This window comes from Thermobia domestica, chromosome 10, assembly GCF_964235325.1.
Source record: "Thermobia domestica chromosome 10, izTheDome1.hap1.1, whole genome shotgun sequence".
Classification (NCBI taxonomy): domain Eukaryota; kingdom Metazoa; phylum Arthropoda; class Insecta; order Zygentoma; family Lepismatidae; genus Thermobia; species Thermobia domestica.
Window position 1 is genome coordinate 135,526,328 of NC_137463.1, and position 27,580 is coordinate 135,553,907.

The window sequence follows — 27,580 nt, forward strand, 5'->3', positions numbered from 1 at the left end:
TTAGCTGCTCATCGTGATTAATATATATATGATCTTGTCTACCTGCAAGTACATAATCCAGATGATTATGTCTGTCTATAATCTAATTTAAAATATCCATTTTTAATATCAATTGAGGTTCTTTTCGGAAAATAACCCTTATCAAAACATAAAATTTCTCTGAAGAATGAAAAGTGAGCTTTCTCTAGTACACACTATGACAAACACTATAAATCTCATACGTGTTTCTTTATACGTGTCACTGATACAATCTAAAACATGCACAAACATGCAGCTTTGTATTCACTTTTCTGAAAAAAAATCTTGTTTTGACAAGGGCTGTTCTTGCTACAAGTCTTTCATTTTATGTACTAGAATGGTACTGAACAAAATAGAGCAGGAACCAGATATCAAAACGTCTTCAAGAGAGAAAGTTTTATGAGTCTGATCAATCGGGCTTTTGAAATAAATTTCTTTTGTATAGGTAAAGATAATGATTTTTTTTAAATAAAAGGATTAAGAATAGTTTCTTTTGTTTTGCTTCACACAGGTTGTGTTGCTGACGTACGATGATGCAGTCACAGCTCTTCTATATAATGATTACTACGAACCTGTTTTGACTGGGAGAAAGAATCCTAACGGCTGTCCTATCAGCGCTACATTCTTTACTTCTCATGACTATGCTGACTACTCAAAAATCCATGAGCTTCATCGTCTAGGCCACGAAATCGCTCTTCACTCAATCACGTAAGTGGTAGCACCACTTAAGTTTTTTTTTCTTTCAAATTGTGTGAGGTTGTGGTGGCAATGAACTCGGCGCCCTTGATGACCACTGTAAATACATTCGATATTATCGTCATACAGTAGCCATTTCCGCTCCTAGTACCTATCGTAGACTTTTACTAAAAATGTTACTTGAAAGATGCATTTACGAAAGGCTTCAACGAGACATTTTAATAGTAGCTTGATTGGTTGGTTGGCTTGTTGGATTTGTTTAACATTCCTTACGAGGCTATATGAAGTGTAGATTTACAGTTCACAAGATCCACCGTAATGTGTTCAAATTTCAAGGGTTTCCTCCTTGAAATCAACCTGAGACACAGCGATAGCTACTAGACTAGAGTGAGGGCTACTTGTAACTCTAAGGTAACAAGTTTACACTTCAAACTTTTGTAGAAAACAGTTTCGTTTACAGAACTTCTTCTAAGAGAATGGCATAAATATTTTGTGACTTCCAATTGTAATTACAACATTGTTCAGAAAAACTTGGTCACCCATCTCCTCTTTAAAACTAATAATAATAGTTAGGGTTGCCATAATTTTTTGATCCAAAATACAGACAAGCCTTAAAATGATGACCCATCAAAGGAACACAGAATAAATATGTTGAAATTTCTTACCTAAAACTCACCTTTTTAGGTTATCACACAACTGTCTACTGTAATTCTTAAAACACTATTGGAAACTGACGTGTTTTATAATTTTCTTTCATTAACACAAACATAATAAATCATGCCATTAAATTACGTATATTAAATCTAACCAAAAGAACCCTGGAATGAAAAAATGAGATATTTATTCAAAACATAATTTTCTTTATTAATAGTAACTAAAATATAAGGTATATAATGAAAATATTATTTTCACCCGAGATTTTAGTGATTCCCGACTCGGAAATTGTCGAGCAGCTCCAAAAGCTGTCAAATACGGACATTTCCCTATTTCATGCTTTGTACGATACGGACACAGACACCGCCCAAAAAATATAAACAGTCCGTACAAAATACGGACATATGGCAATTCTAATAATTAAGTTGAAACTTAGAAAAAATGAATGAATGAATGAATGAATAGGGGGTTTAATGGGGACGTCAGCATCAAGGCTATATGTCCCCGTCACGATTTACATGGTTGCTCTGGACTAAAACATGTAAAGAAAAAGGTTAAAATACTAGAGTGCAATAAACGAAAGTGCTGCTAAATAAAAACATAAAATGAAAAAGAAAATAAAAGAATAAATAGTCTAAAACAGATAACAAAAACAATATATAGAAAACAATAAAAGATAACAGAAATTAAAAGTTTAGCAGCAATAAAAATCGACAACACATTAAAAACGCTCAGAGAACGTGAGCAACCCCACAAGCTTTAACAAAGTCCAGTACCCGGCTAACTATATCATGTGAATCCCCCAAAGCGCGGGTAAGAACAGAAGGCAATCCGAAACGTTCTCTGAGAGCTGAGTATTCAGGACATTCAACAAGAATGTGCTGAATACTCAGCGGGACTATACACTCCTCACAGTACGGACGGTTCAATCTTTGCAGCAAGTAGCCATGCGTCAGATGAGAGTGTCCGATACGCAGACGCGCCAGGAGCACTTCATCTCGACGACGATGGCACGACGACGTACGCCATTCTCCTAGAAGTGGCTTCACTACATGTAACTTATTCTCAAGAGCCTGGTCCCAATCTGCTTGCCAGTGAGAGCGCAACAAAGAATAGAAATGACACTGAAGATCGGAGCAGGGAAGGCTATGCTCCAGTGCAACCCCGGCCAAGGCGGCGTTCTTGGCAGCTGTGTCAGCACGTTCATTTCCCCGGATGCCGACATGACCCGGCACCCAGCAGACAACGACGCCACAACCCTGTTGCTGCAATTCATGGCATCTCACAAGAATGTCCTGCACGACAGAGTGCATACTAAAGACATTCTGTAAACTCAAAATCACACTCTGAGAATCGGTGCAAATAAGCACACCACGGAGGGAAAGCGTGAGAGCGTGGTCTAAGGCAAGCTTAACTGCAGTCAATTCAGCAGTGAACACTGAACACAGGCGATGTAAAAGAAATTCGGAGCTGGCCCCGTCGGTGACAAAGGCACAGCCTACAGAATCCTCATTCTTAGAACCGTCCGTAAAGAACACACTAAAATCGGGGTACTGATCTAACAGTGCGGCAAACTCTTGCTGGTACACCTGGGGACTAGTATGCTGTTTCGAATGCATAGATAAACGTAAATCATGGCGAGGGAGACGAAGCAGCCATGGGGGAACAGCGCAAAAGTGAACCAATGAAAGAGAGGGCCACACGAAATCGTCGCCAAGGAAACTCTCACACGCACGGATGTACCATGGACGTGTAGAGCGAGGACGTGCAGCATAGCGCTCGTATATCCGACCACCACGGAGACATGGTCTACACGGGAGGTCTGGAATACAACGCACATGCGCAGAATAATTAAGAAGTAGTCTGCTGCGACGATATGATAACGAAGGTTCATTGGCCTCAGCATACAAGCTGGCGACGGGACTAGTTCGGTAGGCGCCAGTAGCAAGACGAATACCCAGGTGATGCACTGTGTCAAGTTGTCGTAACAGAGAAGCACGAGCAGAACCATAGACAATACAGCCATAGTCTAACTTGGACCGAATTAGACTACGGTATAAACGAAGTAGAACAGTACGATCAGCACCCCACGTGCGGTGGGAAAGGACACGAAGGAGATTCAGAGCTCGAAGACAAGAATATTTAAGAGTCCGTACATGTGGTTCCCACGACAAGCAACGGTCAAACACCAGACCCAAGAAACGGACTGTATCAACGAATGACAAACGGGTGCCATCGAGGTACAAGTCCGGGTCAACAACGCACGTACGCTGCCGGCAGAAGTGAACACATTGGGATTTCTCGGTGGAAAAGCGAAATCCAGTCTCATTCGACCAGCGAACGAGACGATTGAGAGTCAGTTGAAGCTGTCGAGTAATGCCGCGAAGGTGGCGGGAGCGACAGAAAATTACAAGATCGTCAACATAAAGCAGACCAGACACAGGAGCCTGGATCTGCGAAAAACGCTGTTGACTGCGACAGCAAACAACGTGACACTAAGGACACTGCCTTGTGGAACACCATTTTCTTGTATAAACCGCTCTGAAAGACTAGATCCCACACGCACTCGAAAGTGTCGCTCGTGAAGAAAATTCGTTATAAATTGGGCCATATGCCCACGAAGACCCCAGTCATATAATTGTTTTAAGATACCGTAACGCCAGGTGGTGTCATACGCCTTCTCTAAATCAAAAAATATAGCCACCAGATGTTCTCCGTTAAGGAAGGCGTCTTGAATTTGACCCTCAAGATAAGCAAGGTTGTCAATAGTTGAACGGAAGCGACGAAAGCCACTTTGATACTTGCTCAAAAGGGAATGCGATTCCAAATACCACACCAGGCGCTTATTGACCATTCGCTCCAGAAGCTTACAGACACAGCTCGTGAGAGCAATGGGTCTGTAGCTCGCGGGGCTAGTTGCGGCTTTCCCTGGCTTTAAGATAGGGAGAACCAGGGCCTCACACCAAGCAGGTGGAAAAAACTCCTCAACCCAGAGGCGATTATACAGCTGCAATAATGCAAGCTGAGTGTCGTGGGAGAGGTTGCGCAACATATCATACGAAATACGGTCAAGCCCGGGAGCGGTGTTGGACGATTCGCGGAGAGCAGATTCGAACTCAACGGTCGTAAAAGGAGCGTTATAATCCTCACTGTTGGCGGTACGGAAATTTAACGGGTTTCGCTCTAGCTGAGGACGTGAACGAGCAAAGGCTGGTGGGTAGTGATTCGACTCAGAGATACTGGCAAAGTGGTTTCCCAATATATTAGCGATCTCTGAGGAATTGGTTTCGAGAACACCAGTCACGTTTAAAGCTCGTACATTCAGTGAAGGAGAATAGCCGTTTAGGGAGCGAACCCGATGCCACACATTAGACATAGGCGTGCGATTACTGAATGACGAAACGTAATTCTTCCAGCTTTGGCGCTTTGAGAGCTTTACCAGACGTCGAGCACGAGCACGCAGAATGCGGAACTGCTGAAGATTTTCGTCTGTTGGATGACGATTAAAAGTGGCAAGAGCAAGCCGACGAGCCTGGATAGCCTCACGGAGTTCCGCAGACCACCAAGGAACACGCCGGCGGGAAACGTTGTCACCGCATTCTGGAATGGAACCATGAGCAGCATCAAGAACAGTCTGCTCAAAAGCCTCAGCCACAACAGCGACAGGGAGATCATTACGACAATGAAACTCACTGCGCTCACGGAACTTACGCCAGTCAGCACGCTTCAAATTGAAGCGGCGGAGAGGAAAAGGAGGGGTAACAGGGAGACCATCAACAAATAAGGGGAAGTGATCACTGCCACAAAGATCGGGATGCACTCTCCATGTCAATGAAGTCAAGAGACCAGCACTGCACATGGAGAGGTCGATACAAGAATATGTGCCATGGGCAGTGGAGAAATGAGTAGGACTGCCATCATTAAGGATAAGCAAGCCACTCTCCTCAAGAAATGCAGTGACCTCGCGGCCACGACCGTCAGTACGAACAGAACCCCACACACGGTGATAGGCATTAAGGTCTCCTACAAGCAAGACTGGCGGCTCAAGTTGATGGAAGAGCTGAAGCAGATCGGCGGTGGTAAAGGCTTCTGAGTGAGGAACGTACAAGGAACAAACTGTAAGCGGGCGGGAAAAGTGTACTCGCACCGCAACGGCTTGCAGTCGGGATACAATGTGAATTTGCTGAGAATGAACAGAATCGGAGGCACAGACTGCCACGCCGCCAGCAGCGTGGGCAGCATCTGGCTTATCACATCTGTACATAGTGTACCCAGAAAGAAGGAAGGACTGGGTAGGCTTAAAATGGGTTTCTTGCAAGCAGACAACAACTGGCGAGTGGTCGGAGACCAGTTGTAGCAATTCCTCACGGTGACTACTAAAGCCATTCAGGTTCCACTGAAGAAGCGCCATACTAGAATAAATCAACGTTTAAGGCGAACTTTACCACGCGGTCCAATCACAGCCCACTCTGTATCCATGAGTTCGTCCTCCACCATGTCAGACTTCAGAGAAGCTGCAGGTGGCTTACGAACTGGAGTGGATTTCGGTCTCTTCGGAGAGAGAACCGTGTCGTTCAACCTGCGGATATGCTGGCTAAGTTTCAGGCCAGCCATGTAAGGTGATCGGCGATGGGCTGGAGTACGCCGAAGACCACCACTAACAGTGACACGAGGAGTGTTCGGACGTTCGCGAGGCGTTACAACTGGAGACTTGGGATGTTCGCTCGTTGTTGCAACGGGAGACTTAAGAAGTTCGCTCATCTTTGTAACTGGGATCTTCGAGTCAGAACTCTGCTTTGGGGTCAAGTCCGTTTGGGTGGAAACGTCAACGGTTTGTGTAGCTACCGATTTCCGAGAACTAGCAGCGACAGTAGCGAAGGGAACAGAAAGCGAGGAAGGAAGGCTTTCTTTCAATCGGCGCTTCGCATCTGTAGCAGAAATCTTCTCGACAACCATGAGTTCTCGGATACGCTTCTCACGTTGAAAGGCTGGACAATCCCGAGACCAAGCAGAATGCTCTCCCTTACAGTTGACACAGAAGGGCTTGGTCGATGTACAGGGATCCGCACCATGACTAGCCTGGCCACAGTTGGCACAAAGAGCAGCACTCGCATTGCACGACGTGCTGGTGTGCCCAAAATGTTGACATTTATAGCAGCGCAAGGGACTAGGTATATAAGGCCGAACTTTAAGACGATAGAAACCAGCCTTGACATACTCAGGAAGCGTGGGCAAACTAAAAGTAAGAATCAGTGACTGAGTAGCAACAAGTTCACCTGTCTTCTTACTTTTGATGCGAGCTACATCTACAACGTGTTGGTCCGCCAACTCAGATTTAATTTCCTCCTCGGTGGCATTGAGGAGATCCCAACACGATATCACCCCGCGGGAAACGTTCAGTACACGATGCGGTTCTACGGACACGTGCACTGTGCCAATAGTAGATAACTTCATGAGCTTCGCTGTTTGCCGCTCGTCGATTGTTTCCACCAGTAAGGTGCCATTCCGCAATTTCTTAATATCCTTAACCTGTCCGGCGTTATATGTTATAACTTTATTAATAACAAAAGGGGACAAGCCCTTTAGAGCACTTGGACGGTTAGCTGTAGCATCGGCACCATCATTTTCCTTATCTTTAATTACAAGATATCGGACCACAGGTGTCGCGATACTTGTCTTTTCCACATTCTCTACAACAGAACGGTCAGTCTCGTTCTCAGTAAGTTTGGGCTTTTTACTAGAGGGCGAGCCCGGGCCCGTTTTTAATGTTTTTGTACCCATAAGAAAAGGAGTTTTTTGAACATTTAGAAAAGAAAAAAGGGTGTGAGGTCACACCGGGGCGTTAATAGGGGAACTAACGCTACCCCCTGGCCATCCTTTCAGCACGCCCGACACCTTAGGATCAGCGTGGGGCCGACGCGGTCAAAGGGAATGGAAGTGCAAAAACCATTCCCGTCGACAAAAACGCGTGGCCCCGGAAAAAGAAGGAGTAGAACTAAACAAAAGAGACCTGACCAACAAAAAGATAGACCCCCACCAGCCCAAAAGGAACAAAACAAAATAGGTGCGGATTTTTTTGTATTTTTATTTTTTATACTTTTTTTTGGCTTTTTTGTTTTTGGGATTTTTATTATTTTTTTTAATTTTCTCAAGGACTCAACACGCCGGACAACACAAACACTGGACAGACAACAGCAGGCCGGGTGGGTGCACGTCCTCCCCAAGTGGAGGAAGACGTCCACTAGACCTTCCTCTTCAAGACTCCCACCAACCACCCGCGAGTCCGGTAGCGGTATTCGCGGCTGAGAGGGCAGGCAATAAGATGAAGATGAGGGGTGATAAATGAATGACTTATGGAGCCGCCCTCTCAGCTCCACCCCCTCCCCGACGATGACGGTCCGCTACATGGAGGGGGAAACTTAGAAAAAAATCCAAAGTAGTAAGTAAGACTGCGTTACCTCTTGAGCAATAATTTCTTCAGTTCATAAATTACATAAATTTGTTAAAATAATCTTACTGCATATAATCTTCGTTATGTATGCAATATAAGCAAGCATAATGAATAAACAGCATATTGTTAACATGAATTTTTATCAGAATAAGTTAACGGATAAACGAGGGTTAAGTTTCTGTGTAAAAGGCATACGGAAACTCTTTTTCAAAGATTTTTCAAACTTTGTTCCATCTGCCTCAGGAGTGATAAAGCATTATTTATTATCAGGAGTAATGAAGTATATGTTCTTTAAAATATACTGCTGAACATTAAAATAAAACACCAAGGAGGAAATATCGGTTTGTTTGTTAGTTGAAGTTTAACCTTTCTTTCCAGCGCTGGTGCTACATGAGATGGTTTAAGTGGAATCTGAAGCATCGTAATACGTTCAGATTTTAATGCTCTACCGCCGGGAACTGAACCCGGAACCACGTGCATTAAAGGTACAAAGACTTGCCAATAGACCGCCAAGTCGAGTTAAGGCGATATCGGATGATAATACATTTTCAGAATGTGTAGAGGATAAGATGACAATAAAAGAATTAGCTATGTAGCCAGGGGCGTCATTTGAGGAGTTCGAAGGAAGCAATTGCTCCTGGAGTTTGAGAAAACACATCTTTGTAATCAATTGTATAATAATATATTAACAAAAAAACGTCAAGTTCTTATTTGAGTTAAGAATATTGCACCCTCTAGCAAAATCTGAAATGTCGCTGCTCAATGTAGCTCCACAATATATCACCTGCGCCGGTCCTGTGTTCTAGAAATGCACAGTAGTAACGTAAAGGAGGCTACGTAAACACGGTTTAGTAGGGGAAGAACATTGGTATGATATAAATATTTTTATATAGTCGAACAAGACTTTGTCGCCGAATACGTTAGCAATTCCAATAGAATTTTGCCTTTACTCACGAAGAATGTGGAGCATTGGTGCCCCTGTTGGACACAGTGCTGCCACAGTAATTCAAATACTGAATCAATGACACCGCGGAGGCACTACACAACGACATCCAGAAAACCAACGACCGCGTCATAATAGTGTAATTATCACATAGGGTCAGTATAATATATCACTGGCAGAATGAAAAAAAGACACTCTGTGCCATAAATTATCAGAATTGGCCAAAGTACTATTGTTTGGAAGAGGAATGTAATGATCACATAGAATCAGTAAATATATCACTGGCAGAATGAACAAATTATACGTAAAAACTTTAATTCCAAAATTAAACAACCTACAAGAAAACAATAAACTGTTGGAAAAGTTTCCGTATTAAGACACGGAACACAAGCTAAAAACAAACGTTCCAAGTAAAATTTAGTCACAGAAAGTAGCTCGTAACCTGAAAATCAAGAACAGCAAACAGTATTTAAAGTTTGAATTTTGAGGTCACAAGGGTCGTTCTCGAATGGTAGGCCAAGGTGCTGCAGGTTCTCCGACTAGTTCTTGGTTAACAGGCTCCGCAAATTGATTATTCATTCCAAGCCTTGAGATTTCGGAAGAGAGAGGTCCTGAGTTCAATCTTGTTCCATCCAGTTCCTTATAGCCACGCAAAGAGGTTTGCTGTGGGTCGTGACTGTTGCCTACCTCAGAGGTCCTGAGATCCATCCAGTTCTATATAGCCACGCAAAGAGGTTTGCTGTGGGCTACCACTGATGCTATCCTTAGAAGTCCTAAGTTCGGCTCTGTCTCCATAGCCACGTAAAGAGGTTTGCTGTGGGCTGCAACCTAATTCCTGTTCTCCCTATCAAGAGAAGTCTAGGCTTGGAAGTGGAAAACGTGATGTATCCAGTGAATTAATGCGCTATTAAAATCGTTATCGTGTGACATGAAAATGGGACGAGAAGCTGACTTCCCAGAAGAGGCCGAAACATATAAGTAGCCAGTAATGGAATTTAGTGCATAAAATAATAGATTCACTCTTAAGGCAGTTCTAAGCGATATAGCCCAAGGTTTATCGTATGCCTGGCGTATTATTTCAGATCACCTTGCTAATAGGATGACTTTCTTTGTAAGTCAGACAAAATCTTTATTATTTAATTAAACTCTGTTAAATTTACTTTTATGACACACAGAGTAGATTCACTGGTATTGACTCTCGTTCAACATTAAGGGTTTGACCCTGGTCTAGCACACTTACTAAATATGAAAATAAGCAGTAGTGACCAATAGATTTCCTTTTGTTGTGTGTATAGCTTATGCAAATAAAAAATCATCATCATTACATATTTTGTTTCTTATTCCATATTGCAATTCTTGAATAAGGTTAATGAAAGGTTGTAAGAACTAGTAGTGTTATTGTAACGAAAGTTTACCAAGTAATTTGTAAAATAATTATTTCCTTATTTATGAGTTGCAATGGCTTATCGCTCAGCCTTATTAAGAAGAAGAAGTATATACTGTTTATTGCATTGCAGAACTACAGGGGAACAAACCATAGGTCACACTCTATCCACTGTACTACCATGTTAGTATTCAAAACTTCATCCACTAACTCTATAATATAATAATATATTTTACTGTACTTAACACCCAAAGGCAATTACAAGTAAAATATATATATACAATTATCAAAGGATGTGCAACACCAAACATACATATAGTTAGTGTTTAATATGAAATTACAATAAATATACCATTTTTCCTTCTTCAGGTTATAACACAAAAAAACAACCTTCAATTTATCAATTAACATCTTAAAACACTTTCGCTCAAAAGTTTTAAATATATACTGAAATATATCTAAACCTATAGTTCCAATTCTATTATCCGCAGCACATAATTTATACAGTGGAGAATTTTATTAGTATTTATTCTATTATGAGGCATATAAAAAGTATGTCTTCCACTTAGATTTTGTCGAGGACAATAAAAAGGTAATCTGCCTAATAAAAGCATATTATCTTGCCTATTATTAATCATTTTTTTAAACAATATAACATTATTTGTATAACCCACCTATTTTGAAAAGAGAAAAAACGGGAAGTGGATGGATGTCGCTATACTTTTGAATTAAAATTGAAATCCCTTGTAATTTTGATAATTTAACGAAATATAAATTAAATAAATGAATTTTTAGAATTCTAAATTCAGATGCTTGTGTTATGGTTGACTAATTCATATCGGACTTCCGAAGAAACATTAAAACAATTTAATGATACAGTAGATCATCAATCATTATCAGAAAAAGTAAAAGATCTAAATTTGATCTTTGAGGTACACCTGAATATACTGAATATGGCTTAGATTTGGTATTATTAAAGATAACATATTGCATTCTTTCAGTTAAATATGAGTAAACCAATTTAATTAAATCTCCCGATATACCAAAGATTCTCAGCTTTCTAAGAAGTACACCATGGTCAACCAAGTTGAAAGCTCGTTTAAAGTCTATATATATTACATCTACTTGTGTCCCTTTATTAAAAGAGTCATTAATTACTTGATTCATAATCAATAAATTTGAAGTAATTGATCGATTGCATCTAAAACCATATTGAGAGTTAGACAAATATGTAGAAACATGATTGAATAGATGTTTATAAATAACTGCTTCAAATATTTTTGCAGGTGAAGGTATCAGATTAATTGGTCTATTATCTTTTATCAATCTTACTGGATTTACTTTAGGAACTGGGCATACCGCTGAAATTTTAAATTTTGCTGGAAATTTTTCTTGATGCAAAGACAAATTGAACAAATAAGTCAATGGTTTGAGGAAGAATTCTTTACAACCCTTTCAAATATTAAGAATAGTATACTATCATGACCAAATGAACTTTTATTTTTATTTTATTTATTACTTATTCAAATTCAAATTCATAAATCTTATCCAAAACCGTTATATCTGCAGATGAAGGTATTTTAATTGAGTATATTTCAGATAATTTATATTATGTCGTTCTGAACTATAAACGGATTGAAAATTTGTGGCAAAAGCTTCACATTTTAATTTATTATCGATAATTTTATTGTTGTTGTACTCAAGAACAGAATGTTTCTTAATTAAATTCGGACATCTACTATTTACATATTTCCAGAATACTTTAGGTTGTTTAATGATGTTCTCTTCTATTTTCTGATTATAATTTCTATAAGCCAGTTCAATACTAGGATTAATTTGTTTCTTAAAATCAATAAAACGTATATAATCAGAATAGCATTTAGATTTATTAAATGCACGTTTAAGACATCTTTCTTCTTTAAGTTTTTAATTATATCAACAGTAAACCAAGGCGGGTATAAATGTTTACTTTTTTACTTTTTTGTTGCACTTTCATAAAGTATTTTATATAATTCAGAACAAAAGTAATTAACACCTTCATCTACATCTTTAATTACATACAACGAATCCCATATTTTAATCTTCAAAAGCTGATATAACTTTAGAAAATCACATTTGTTAAAATCATAAACCTCATCACCAAGTTCCTTATAAATTTTGCAATGTTTTAAAAATTGAATACTAATATTTAAACACGGGTTATGTCTATCATGTTGAAAAAAATAAACGTCAGATTCAAACGCTTCAACGTTGGGTAAATTACTCAACAAAACATCCAGAATTGTGTCGTTTACGTTTCTAACAGTATTTAACTCTGAAAAATTTAAGAAGTTTAATTTATACAACACATTAATTTCTAAGGTACTTAATGTTACAGAATAATTTCCATTCATATATTCTGTTAGCAGTCAAGATTGAAATCCCCTGTTATCAAAACATTTTGGGATAGTGATAATTCTTTGAATCTTTCAAAATTCTTAAGAAATTCCAAATAATGTTTCTCTTTACTGTAGGGAGAAAAATATATTACACAAATGTATATAGTTTGATCCTGACAATTCAATCCTAACTCACAAATCTTTAGTCTGGTAACTCAAATTTACTTATTCTCTATGAAGTACACTTACTTTTAAGGGCTAAGAGCACACCGCCCCCATCACGCATTCCACAACGTTCAAAATTTCTATCCTTTATGAAAATTTGATATCCGTCATCAAATAATTCAGAACTAAATATTTCATTTTTCAGTCAGGACTCAGTAATAACCACACTGTCAAAATCATACGTAATTGAGCTCAAATAAAATTCATTAACTTTGGTTTTTAAACCGTTAACATTTTGATAAAAAATATGAAATGCGTATTAACTATTGACAATATTCTGAAACAATTTGTAACATAAATAATAAATATTACTAAAGCTATTTTCAAACTAGTTACTGAACTCAGTGTACCATTTTTTGATGATACAATTATATTTATCCTTTGAATACAAATGCGGCTGTCTTCATAGTTACATGTAAGTTATTTAATATCAATAATAACATTTAAATTATGAACCTATTTCTTATTCTGTACATGTAATTTTCCAATACATCCCACATCAAATATATAACGAAATATGTAGATGTAATATATATTTCAACAATTTTTCAGCAATATCCAAATTTACCAATTAATTAATAAGTAAGTCGGTGTTTCCATCATTGACAGAATTACGAAAATCTGGTATGTACTCCGCAGATTTTATAACCATTACCGGACTATTTTCATTTTTTCTAATTAAACTTTAACTCAGCAATACTTGTGATGAGTATTTCTCGCCGCATTTCGCGTTTCCCGGAAGAGTTGCCTATTTCTAGGGGATAAGTTAACATTTATAAAAATCTTTTGATTGTCACTTCCAGAAACCACGTTGTTACTAACTAATCCTGAATTTCTTTTAGCTAGAAAACTATCCCTCACAGATCGTGTCTTGAACTGTACAATTATTGCTTTTCTCTTATCTTTACCACTACTATTTGATATTTGATGTACAACATCAATATCTTGTTCCGCACAATTTAGTCGTAATTTCTCTGCCAAATCAATTACTATATCCTTTAAGTTCTCACCAACGCGTTCTTGAATTCCATGAATTTCAATGTTTCTGTTGCGCATGTATTGGTTAACATCATTCAACTCTATGGCCTGTTGTTCTATTTGATTTTTCAACATTACATTTTCCGCTTTTAGGTTTGTGATTTCTTTGTCCCGTTTAATATTTTCTGTCATCTCTACTTCAATTTTTTAAGTAATTCGTTTATTTATTGGACATGAACTGAACACTTGTCGTGCAATCTGATCACACAATTCATCAAGTTTTATTGTTATGTCTAATTTTATTAGGATTACTAGTTGATTGTGAAATAGAAGAAACTTTACCTTCAATTAAGGCTGCATTAATGACAGATGTAGCCTCAGTATTTTCGGTTACAGCATAATCTTTGCACTCATTACAAAGCCATTCTTTAATGATACCTGATTGTTTCAGGTCAGTATACATTTCCACCGATATATTATAGCAGTTTATTACAGTTTATTACAGTTTTTTTTTTTTGAGTGGTGTAGTACATCATCATAACGATTTATTTTCAAATTGCAGTTCGAATAGGATGACTGTAATTGTATACAAAGTAAATCTCAGGATTCAAAATGGCAGTTAATAACAGCACTAGCCAACTAAACCTCCAGGAACTGGCAAACTGCTCACCGGAACAAAACAGTCACAATATAATGTAAACAAAGCACTGATTCAAATAAGTTTTCTTAATTATCACGATATTATCGATATTCCTTTCAATGTTACGTGGTATTGTTACTAACTTGTTGATTATTTAGTACAATAGTATAGTTTGTTTATACGAATCTTATTCTTTACTTACGTATATACTCCACTTGCTTTACCACCCTTCTAGCACCAAGCAACCAGCCTCAATATTATGTTTGTTTACAGTCAGAAGTCACCAAATTTTCAGTTCTTGGTATTAATCTCACCTCTATACTATAATCATATACTATTGTTATAATCAGCAACACTTCATGTACACCTCACTGTCTTTACTAGTAAAAAAACAGGGTAATTCACTGAAACACAAAATAACACGGAGCTCACACTCTACACATCCTCTTACCAACCTCATCTCACCACAAACGCAATAGAGACAGGTAGGACAAAATTGTGAATATGGATGGCTATGGTAGATCGAACATCCACATTCTTAACATCTGTCCACGAATTTAAGATTGTTGCTCAGCAGCAGGAGCCCTCATGAAACACTCGATGTCTTTTGGTTGGACGAGGCAAACTTTACGGTACCCATTAATAAGGCTTATTTTGACTGCCAATTGTTTATCTCAGCCATCTTACCAACAAACCATTTAGCTCATTCATTTAGTAGCATGCCCTATTATTCGAAGAGCAAAAACTGAAAGTCACTGGAAGCCATGTGATTACGTGGATGGATGACCACTAATATAATCAAGATTTTTAAAAAATAATATCATCTGCCTTTAAGTAAGAAGCTAGGGACCTTCCATATATGAGTGTGTACTGGTATTTTTGTATCGAAATGAAATCTTTAAGTTTTACGTCCCACGATTATATTTCTGTATCGACTCCTGTATGGAGTGCTAAAATTTCTAAGTATTAAAGGAAGCAAATACAGTTCCATATTTACGAGTAGACTCGACCCTGAAATACACGGGAAGAACAAATTTATCTACATGAAAGAACTACAAAATTATGTACAGATACGGTAGTCACTGAATGGTAATCGTAACTACATGAAAAAATAACCTAAGATACGAGGGAAGTCAAAAAGTAAAGGGACAGAAAAGGTACATTTATTCTAGTAATAGAAAACTGAAACATACATTATTTTTCTACATAATCTCCCTGCACTTCAACGCACTTTTCCCAACGTTTCACAAGCTTTTTGATTCCATCAAAAAAAAAAAGGATTTTCGGTTGCATCTGTAAGCAATTTTGCACCGCATCAATGACTATCTGATGGTTGACGTTTAAATTTCTTAACTTCTGATGATGATGGGTATTTCCAAATCATCCTACAAACCATCCAAACCATCCTTGCATTCTACGAATAATTTCCACAGGTTTAACACCTTCCGCAAACAAAAAGCGAATCACTACCGTCATTTCCTCCTTGGCGCAGATCGATAATGGAGTTGTCATGTTCACAGTCTGCTATACTACAACGATAACGCGAGAATAACACGTTACATAGAAGAGTTGCAGACAATACTAATTCAGCGCTGGATACTAGCAGTGTTGCCTAACCTTAGTGCGAGAAATAGCAAAGATCCCTTTACTTTTTGACTTCTCCTCGTACATAGATGTAAAATAAAATTTTAAAGATTTACGGTTAGCTTTAAAAGACTGAGTACTTACTACTTTTAAATTCTCACATATTTGTTATATTGTATTGCATATTGGATTTTATTATGCTTTCAGCCATGAGTCAAGCACCGATGCGTGGAAGACTGCGTCTTATGACTTCCTAGTGAGTGAATTTGTTGACCAGAGAAAGATGCTATCTCATTTTGCACAAATTCCTATAGAAGACATTCGAGGCCTTCGTCTTCCGTTTCTCCAACTCTCTGGAAACAGTTCTTTCTCTGTCATGCATGACTACGGAATAACTTATGATTGCTCTTGGCCAACGCGAAGTGATCTCTGGCCGTATACTTTGGACTATGATAGTACACAGGTAATATCATTATTATATGTATGTTAGCGTTTATTCGAAAACTGTATAACTTCCGGATGTCCAAAGTAGAAAACTTGATTTTACTTAAGAACATTTCCATAGGATGATCCACAGTTGTACCTTTTAGGATAAGGAGACCGATGATTAATGGGAGTGATAATTATGAAAGAAAAATCAGTGGCATCAGATTGTAAGAGAAACAAGATAATCTCGAGGAAACTCACAAATACAATGTTATTAACCCCAATTCATACTATCTTGGATTGAATCGGGGACACATAGCACAGAAATTAGCTTAGTCACTGAGCCATCATACTCTCTACCTTTGCATAGGCTTTATTCGTTTCCAGCAAGTAGCGTTTAAGGTAAAGGGGCCTTCGACATGGGAGGTACCCAATTTCAAGATCCTATTCTACGTTTACGAACACAATGAAATGATTGTGCTTTCTTTTAATTCGTTATTATGATTACTAATAATTAGTGGAACATCGTGGCGATTAGTGTTAAAACCACTGAAAACCTATTCTGTTATGATTACGGAGCAATTTGTGCCAAAGATGTGTCTCCATTAAGTGTACCTTTTGGCCAAATTCTATCTTACAGTTATTACAGTTATTTTCATGAAAAAGTTTGGCATATGGGACTTAGAAAATCTCAAACAAGATATAGTAAGTATATTCGTACTGCCATAAAACAACTACTGAAAGTCAAATATTTTCTGACTAGAAGAACGTCGAAAATCGAATTTTCTCGCTTATGCTCAGCGATTTTTCCAGCAAAGAAGCACTATATATCAAGTTGTATCATCATTAACTATGACCAAGTACGTCTGATAGATTATAGGTATTATGAAAATTCTAGTATACAGAAATGCTATGAACCTTTGATTCACCCTCGTGTGTCACATTTAGATGCAGTAATATTTTTCAAATAATATAACAACTATGACTAGTATTGAACGACCTGTTCTATGATAAGAATTGAATAACTAGTTCTATAATTAGTATTTTACAGCCGGCTCTATAATCAGTATAATAAGTTGACTTATTAGTGTTGATATTATTATTACATTGTATGATTATATTATTATGTATTCCAATTATACCAATAGTAACAACTAGGATTAATTATTTTGTTTATTTATTATTCATCCATAACAGAACTATAACAGAGCTGTTCATCTATAATACCTTTTACAATAAGCATTAGAATAATTGCAATAAATATCAATACTTCTTACGAAAGTGAAAAGAAATAAGAGACAAAATTATACTACAATCAATCAATAAAGATTGATGGAGCAAAATGTATATGTTCACACGCATATATTCACATGTACTTACGTATATATATATATATATATATATATATATATATATATATATATATATATATATATATATATATATATATATATATGTATAATTGAAATTTTTAATATATTTTTAATTTAGATACAATCATATGTGACATCGAAAAACCTACATTTTTACCATCTCAAATGTTACTTAAGGTGTTGTGTCTCCTGTAACTTTCACCAGTGGTGAGTTTTGATGTACAATCGAACTTGATTTTTCAGGATAGAACATTTGTCGAATTCGTAACTTTGTCTTCCTAATATTAAATCTGAGCTGTTGTAAACATTTTTCGTTATCAAATATTCCATTTACCGCTTTGAACAATAAAATCTCGGCCTGCAGTTTGCCTTTCAACAGTTAAGTCATCATATTTAAATTCATTTATCAGACATTTATATGAAATATTTTCTGTATACGAGGATTTTATAGTACAGATGTCATAAGAACGTGTTTTGGTCTCTCTCGGTTTTCTGGCATAACATTGGTAAAAGGGATTCCACAAGTGACCTAACTACGTTCTATGGGCCCTCCCCCAAGAAAATACCCATGGTCTCCCGCCTGAATAACATTTTTGTGACATGATAGATAAGATAATAAATAACCATACTTCCCTATTATGTGAATAGTGAGTTAAATGCATGAAACTACTAGACCTAAAGATTAATAAATGAAAACCAGTTTGTTATACATATAATTTATTCAATAAGCTTCACAATGGAAGATTGACTTACTTCTTTGCAGTCAGTGACGTCAGTCTGCATGAAGAATAGCAGAAATTAATTGAATTGTTTACTTTTTACTTTCCTGTCAGCAAAATCCTTTACTATCTCCCGTACACCCATTTTTTCAGCTTCGTCTGCATTTATTGAGAGCAGTGCCATATTACTTAAGCTATTTTGACCCATTGTGCTTCTCACATAGTATTATACTAATTTCAAGTTTGAGAACGATCTCTCCGCAGCACTAACAGAGACAGGGAGCGTCAAAAACAACAAATACTCGGTACTAAGTTCTGAAAACCTAGACGCCAATGACTTATATTTCATAATTAAAAGCCTTGTAGGTCAAGCACAAAACACTGAACACTTATTTCAGATTTCAACAGTTTCACAAACCAAATTACTTCCATCAGAAACGAAGAACTAATATGACAGCTCTAAATTGTTTGTAGTATCTGTGCCCTTCTTAGAATATCATCATCAGTGAGATGAATTAAATTGGCAGGAAACAAAAAGGAAAATTTGGATACTGCATCAGATCCAAAGATGTAAAACGACAATGTAACTGTGAATTTAGTTTGTCAAATAGTTTAATATAGATGTTAGTAGGGAGGGGGCACGTTGGACTGTATTTTTTCCAACTGCGTATGCGCAAACAAGCCACACCCCCTTCACGCTGATTGGCAGGCGCCGGTCACGTGACCCCGCCCCGGCCACGCCTAATTGGCCCCGCCCCTGGAACCGCCCACTTGGCACCGGCCACGTGTGACCACGCCCCCTGGCCACGCCCACTGGACTCACGTATTCGTTCGCTTTTATCACCTACTCACGTACTCGGGTCTTATATATGACACTTAAAACCCATTCACTCAAAAACGGAGCCACGTATTGACGTTGTGTTTCCACACACCAACAACTACATGTTTCAAAAATACCGACAATCGAGGTCAAAGGTCAAACCTAATAACTCGAAAACGGAGCCACATATTGAGGTGCTGTAACTATCACATGTCCCAAAGGTGTTGACCATCGAGGCCAAAGGTCAAAATACTTAAAACCTAATATGTATCCGTGCGCGAACAATTGTCGATTATTTGAAATTTTGGCAAAAAAAATGGTCCACTCATGGTCGTAGAATGTCAACTTTGAAAACCATGTACCCAAGCGTTCTCGAGAAATTGGAGCAAAGAATGGTCCAACCCTGTCGTGGCAATGTTAAATTTGGCAACATTGAAATCCAGGGTGATGTTGTCTTATGTTGGCCACTTGCACAAGAGTTCCGATGCTATTAGCGCTGTTGGTAATTATAAATCAGCCCACCAGATGACAGTAAAATACAGACAGAAAATAATGATTGATAGTTTTGCTAATAAATGGCATCTCAATATGTGGCAGGCAGAAAAGAATGATTAATAATTCTGCTAATAGCTCTACTTAAATATCTTTCTATTCAGAGATTTTTTGCCTTTCCAATTGTGGTGAAATTGCTAAAGGCAGCAATCTAAAGAACGGAGATTTGGCCGATAATGTAGGTTCAAATCCTGTTCGGAGCCGTAATAATTTATAACTTTGGTCGGGTTATAAAGGATTACATCTCCATAGATTGTTGAATAAGAAAAACTCTATCTAACAATTGGGAGATGAAGAGCTCCAATGCCGTGCCATGGCAGGGGGTTTCAGTGCCATAATTGCAACCTGGCCCCAAGGCAATCATCTCCCAGTTATTAGAGATAGCGTTTCTCCGAGAGGAGTTTTGCAAAAATTTACAATAATTAATTATTATTATTATTATAAGTTATTAGGAAAAGAGATATTTTATTATAGTATAGTTAGAAATTCCATTAACAAAAAAGATAAGGAACAGAGAGAGCGGCTTTGATCCAGTAGAAATTCTATAAGCATTGCTTTCAATATAGCGTAAACGTTATTACAGAAGACACTATTTGGATTTCTTAGTGATCTACAGTGAATGATTGTTGATGGTTTAAAATAGTGAGCGTTAAGAATAATAGGTTATTAGAAAAAAACACTAATTGGCGTTCTATAGTTGGAAGACCCCAATTAAGATAAAAGAGCAAACCTTAACGCTAATACAATATTACAAAAAACATTACTTGGTGATCTACAGCGAATGATTGTTGATCGTTCTAAAACAGCGGGCGTTATTACGAAAACATTACTTGGTAATCTATAGTTGGAAGAGACCCCATTATAGTAAAAAAAACCGCAAACATTAACGATTTTACAATATTCTAAAAAAATTACTTGGTATTATATAGTTACAAAAACAGCAAATATTAACGATTTTACAAAAAAATGGAGAGATTTAGTATAGTGTCTGAACCACGTCCATATTATAGACAATTTAAGGATAATGGAAATTTACTGAACATTGAATTAACTTCTCCCCCAGAGGGACAAAACCCCCTTGAATGGGTAGAAAATGGTATACATGATTCGGTACAGTATGTAATGAGAGGTGTGCTCCATCATCATCATGTAGGGTTGACTCATAAATCAAAAGCATCTCGATAAACCATTTTATCTGTCTTTTCGGACTGCTAATAATATGACTGCTGAAAATGTGTGGGGGGCGTTAGAAAAAGTAATTCAATCAAATACATCATTTTTATATCAAGATAGTTTTATTCATTATTTTCACCTCGTCGAACTACCTATTGGTATGTGACGGGTGAAACAGAATTTCTCTGATATAAATGACTATATAAAACATAACAGAATTATTGTGGATATTAAAAACCCTGATTACTATTGTCTGGGTCAAGCTCTGGTAGTTGCTATAGGTCTTATTGAGCAGAAAGATAAAAAAAGAAAGAGATACATATCGCCATCAATACTCAACAAATATGTTTAAAAAGGTATCTGAATTAAGTGAAAAGGCTGGTGTTAGCTTAGAGAATGGCGGAGGAATACCGGAATAAAAAAATTTCAGGCGTATTTATCGGCATATACAATCACGGTGTATGACGGGTTATCGGGCGAAAAAATATTTTTTGAGGGTCACGATCATGGTAAACGAATTAATTTACTATATATTAACAATCATTATAACGCCATCACTAATCTAACAGCTGTATTTTCATGCGGTTACTATTGTGAAGAATGTCATAAAAAAATTCCAAACTAAAGAGAGGCATGCGGAGAAGTGTAAAGCTTTGTATAATAATGCCGGAATAGACCACCATGCGCCATTACAGAAAGTGTAATATATTGCAAGGAATGCAATAGATACTTTTATGGGGCTCAGTGCTACAAAAACCATAAGGCTTCATTATGTGATATTCTGAAAGTGTGTCCTCAATGTCGTAAAGCATACGCGGTGAAAAAAGGCGGAATCCACAAGTCTGTGGGGAAGTATTCTGCACGGGGTGTAATAATAGGATGCCGTCAGGTCATTTATGTTACATTTAACCGTGCCGAACGCGTACTCCACAGAAATGGTTATTGGTGTTTTACGATTTTGAGTGCCGCCAGGATAAAGAAGTAGCCGGTGGTATTTTTAAACATGAGCCCAACCTGTTAGTTAGCCAACAGATATGTTATTATTGTAGAAACAGTGCGAGTGAACGGTGTGGTGTATGCGGTATTAGAGAACGTGTATTTTATGAGGACAAATGCATTGTAGAGTTTCTAGATTATTTAGCACAAAGGAGTTCTGGAATAAACAATACAGTCGCTGTAGCTCATAACGCAAAGGCGTATGACGCCCATTTTGTTTTACGCGCGATGATGATTGATAAAGAGTGGACGCCGCGAATAATTATGCGTGGGTGCAAAATTTGAGCGATGGAATATTTATATTTAAAATTTATCGATAGTCTAAATTTCCTACCAATGCCTTTGTCCAAATTAAGCGACGCGTTCGATTTGCCCGTCTCGAAGGGTAATTTACCTCATTTATTCAACACAAAGGCTAATCAGGAGTATAAGGGTGCTTTACCCAGCTTTGAGTATTAGGATGTGGGGGGCTTAAAAAAGAAACAGAAAGAGAAGTTTTTGGGTTGGTATAATGAGGAAAAAGAAATACTTGGAGAGACGGGTTTCATTTTAAAAGAACAGCTCATTAAATACTGTGTAAACGATGTGAACGTGATGCGCAATACGTGCATAAAATTTATGAACGAATTTGAAGTTATATCGGGTGTCAACCCGTTCCTAGAAAGTATAAGCATTGCCAGCGCGTTCAATATAATGTATAGAAAAAAGCTCTTGCGAACAGATACCATTGGTATTATTCCACATAGTGGGTACAGGTAGCGTGATAACCAATCTGTCGGTGTCGTTCATGGCTCGTGTACGAGGCCGACCGATTAAAAACAAATTCTGGTAACGGCCGAGAGGTTGTGGTGTGTGGTGGGTATAAAGTGGATGGTTATGCGAACTATAATAACGCAGAGCATGTTTGCGAGTATCAGGGTTGTCTATTCCACGGGTGTCAGGCGTGTTACCCCACAGGTCATGATAACACCATATATAACGATGCATACACTATTTTTAATGTGCGTTATGAGAATACTGTAAACAAAATTAATAGATTAAAAGAACTGGGGTATATAGTGCATGAAATGTGGGAATGCCAGTGGCGCGAGTTTCTGAAAGATCACCCGACAGTGAATATATTTGCAAGAAACCATCGCATGGCTAAGAAATGCCCAATTCATCCGCGGGATGCTCTGTATGGTGACAGGGTCGACGCCATGAAACTCTACAAAAAGGTGAAAGAGGGAGAACGAATTATGTATACCGATATAATCTCCCTTTATCCTTATTGTTGTAAGGTGAAAAAATATCCTGTGGGTCATCCGAAAATTTATGTGGGAGATGACGAGTGTCCTTATATTTCTGAATTTGAGAGAATAATAAAGTGCACGGCATTAGCCCCGGACAATCTCTACCACCCAGTGCTGCCCGATCGGAATGGTGAAAAGTTATTATTCCCCTTATGCCGAACATGCGCGGACACTCTTAATGAAGAAGAATGCACGCATTCTGATGAGCAGAGAGCTTTGACTGGAGTATGGGTTGTAGACGAAGTGCGGGTAGCTGTTGAGAAAGGATACAGAGTGCTCAAAAAACATGAGATATGGAGCTATGTGGTTGTAATGTATGACGCTGAAAAGAAAGAGAGCGGTCTTTTCACGGACTACATTAACCTGTTTATGAAGATCAGGACTGAATGTAACGGTTGCCCTGCAGGATACGTCACTGAACAACTAAAAGACCAGTTCATACACGAGTATTATGAGAAAGAGGGTATCCAATTAGAGCGAGAAAAGGTTATGCGCAACAAACCTAAGAAACGAATTTCAAAGCTAGGGATAAACAGCCTGTGGGGTAAGTTCGCACAAAGAGGGAACATGGAGCAAATCGCTATCATTAAAACTTCCGAGGAGTATTTCGAGAATTTAACAAATCCGAATATTGAAGTTAAATCATGTATTTCAATCGGCGACAAAATCCGTGTGCTCAACTGGAGTGTTAATGAGAGCGTTATTGCTCCTGCTAAAAATATTAACGTGATAATCGCCGCATACCCACGACACACGCACGCCTCGAATTATTTCGTTATTTGGGTTTACTTAGCGAGCGTGTGATATATTATGATACCGACAGTATTATTTACACTCAATCACCTGGTGAGCCACAGTTAAAAATAGGAGTGAATTTAAGGGAATGGAAGAATGAGTTAGCAGAATATGGTCCGGATGCATATATCGAAGAATTTTGTGTTGGTGATCCCAGATGTTACAGCTATACCGTAGTAAATACTCTTAATGGTAAAACAAAGACAATATGTAAAATCAAGGGAATCACACTGAATAATAAAACATTAAAATATGTTAACTTTGAACAGACGAAAGATATGATTTTAAATAATTCACCATCTATTAGCGTTCCTCTCGGTCGACAAATTGTACGTACTAAAGATAAATTGATTACTAAGCAGGAGGCGCATAAAATCTATCAGGTTACTGCTAGTAAAAGAAAACAAATAGAAAATTTTGACACACTTCCATACGGGTATAAAAGAAAACAAAGAGAGTAAATACAGTATTAGGAGAAACGAAAGTTTTTAATTAAGTAGAATTAAGGAAAGAGTGGTGTGTAAAAAAATGGTTAATCAAATTTTAAATCAATATTATTATTTTAATGAAATCGAGGTATGTGTTGGTCTAGCATACGATGATGGGGGAGAATTTTCTGTTATTATCATTTTACATAATTACTATGATCGTATTCGTTTTTCACCTGATGAGTGGTATACTATTCTATCATAGTATTTATATATTGAAAACTACTTTAATGCTGTTACAAATTCCTCATTGCCTACACAATTTTCCGTTAGTGAAAATTATGAAATATTGTCAGATACTCTTAAAGGTATTCGTCAGTGTTTTATTCTCTCGTCAGATGACGATAGTAATGGTCAGGTAAATTTTTGTGTTTATACATGGAGAAAACTCCAGCTTTATTTGCCATGCATTCAACAATCCATAATTACTTCTTGTGAATTATGTACAGATGTAACAAAGTATGCTCAAACATGTCTGAAAGAGAGTACTAGTACTACTACTACTACCATTCCAGAATTTACTACTACTACTACCAATCTACCGTCTGAACGTATTGAACTAGAAGTATTCACATTTTTCAATCGTAATAATAATAATATGTTATTATATTCATAATTATTTAGTGGAGTATTAGAATATGGAGTTTCAACATCCATTTACTTGTATTATAGCTGGTCCCACTGGGTGTGGTAAATCATATTTTGTAAAAGAGTTTTTAAAACATTATGCCGAAAAATGGAAAAAATAGTATGGTGTTATGGTGATTCCCAACCTCTGTATGAAACTCTATCCTCAGGTTGTACATTTAAAGAAGGGGTCCCCAAAATAGATGATTTTTCAGCACAAGCTGGCCCACATCTTGTAATTACAGATGATTTAATGCGAGAGTGTGCACAATTTAATGCGAGAGTAACGTATTACAAGGAAATGTTCCGTTAAATAAAAAAGAGAAAAAAATTAAAAAGATATAAAAAGGAATTGAGGTATTTAGTGAAAAAGGTCCGTCATTAAAACAAAAGAAAAAACGAATAATTGTACAAAAAGGTGGGTTTCTTACTGCTTTGCTTCCACCTATTATTGGAGGTATACTATGTATTTTAATTAAATAATAATAATGCAGCATGTACAAAAACTTGTTTTAATTTCGCCGGAAAAATTGCACCAATATCAAACTATATTTAATTTAGATGATGAGATGAAAAATATTTTAAATAATAAAAATATGTGTTGAAGAAAAATGGATACGATATAAAGAGGTGTTACAAAAATATTTACACATTGTGCAAAAACCTACTGCAACAACATCAACTAGTGTTGGTACTAAGGAGGAGGAGGACGATAAAATACTATCTACTCTCCCCGAAAATTGTCTGCGTAAAGCAAGACCTTTATTACGTAAATTAAAACAAAATTCCAACATTCATTGGGATGACAATGGTAATGTTAATATTTATAATAAATTAATTCCTGGTGCTAATATATTAGATCTAATATCAGATTTTGTTAGGTGTCGCAAGAAAAATATTCCCCTTGCAGGTTGGGAACCCTTTGCTGTACTGTTAGCAAAATGCAATATACCTTTAGAGTATATAAGTAACCCACAGCGTATAGAATATATTCGTAAGCTGACATCATCTGCTGCTGCTGCTGCTGATCCAAAACAGGAAGAAGAAGAAGAAAAGGAGCAGCCACCACGTAAACGTAAAGTTATTAACAGATGGCGTGATTATAAAATATGAAGAAGCTGACCAATATTTATTATAACCCTTCATACACTGCCTCGTTTTCAACTGCTACGACATTATGGAGAGCTGTGAAAAAATCAATTCCTTTACACAAGATGCAACAATGGGTAAAAGAACAGCCGACTTATACACTGCATAAGCCAGTACGTAAAAAGTTTCCACGTAATCCCTATTTAGTGTTGAATATTGACGATTAGTGGCAAGCTGATTTAGACTATATGCAAAGTCTGCAGAAGTATAATGATGGTTACAGGTATATTTTAACAGTGATTGATTTGTTTAGTCGTTATGCATGGGCTGTGCCTGTACGTACAAAAACTGGTGAAAACATTATAAAAGCATTTAAGCAAATATTTGCATCTACCCTTACCCTTAGACCCTACCCTACCGTAGACCCTTACGTCTGCAAACAGATAAAGGTACAGAGTTTGTTAATAAACCATTTCAGTTATACTTTAAAAAGCAAAATATTAAATTCTTCACAACACAAAACTCCGATAATACGGCAAGTGTAGTGGAATGTTTTGATCGCACTCTTAAAGAACGAATGTGGAAATATTTTACAGCAAAGAAGACTTTCCGATACATAGATGTGCTATCGAAACTTGTTCAGGCATATAATTCTAGACCACATAGAGCTCATCAATTAACACCCGCCAGTGTGAACCAAGACACTTTTCAACAAGTATGGAATAAATTAATAAAACCGATGCCTCATACTAACATTGCAAAATATAAAAATGGTGATACTGTACGCATTACTAAAGCAAAACGGCATTTTGAAAAATTAATAAAACCGATGCCTCATACTAACATTGCAAAATATAAAAATGGTGATACTGTACGCATTACTAAAGCAAAACGGCATTTTGAAAAAGGACACAAAGAAAAGTGGACTGTAGAAATATTTAAAATAAAACAGGTGATACATAAGGAAAAGAAAGTGGTTTATGTGGAGGATTTAAATGGTGAAGTAATTGATGGTACATTTTACGAAGAGGAACTACAGGGAGTGCCTCTGTCTAAAATTTATGAAATATACGAACTTTCAGAAGTTAAGGGTAACCGTGTACTTGTTTGTTGGCGGGGATACCCCCTCCCTTTAATTCATGGATTCCTGTGTCACATTTAAAAAACATTTAGCCACAATACAATATTATAAATTAATGTTATATTTGTGTATATAGGAAAAAAATAATGAATGATCCATACTTTAAATACTATACGCATCAAGCAGGAGATGGTTATA

General features: G+C 37.2%; 1 protein-coding gene across 1 annotated transcript in view; it reads left to right on the plus strand.

The window, feature by feature from the left end:
* Positions 1–27,580, plus strand: part of LOC145661616 (chitin deacetylase 7-like) — a 141,403-nt gene that overhangs the window by 24,078 nt on the left and 89,745 nt on the right. Inside the window, exons 2-3 of the mRNA XM_081726938.1 lie at positions 530–726; positions 16,159–16,414. Of these exons, the coding sequence (XP_081583064.1) occupies positions 530–726; positions 16,159–16,414 (453 nt within the window). The remainder of the gene's footprint in view (positions 1–529; positions 727–16,158; positions 16,415–27,580) is intronic.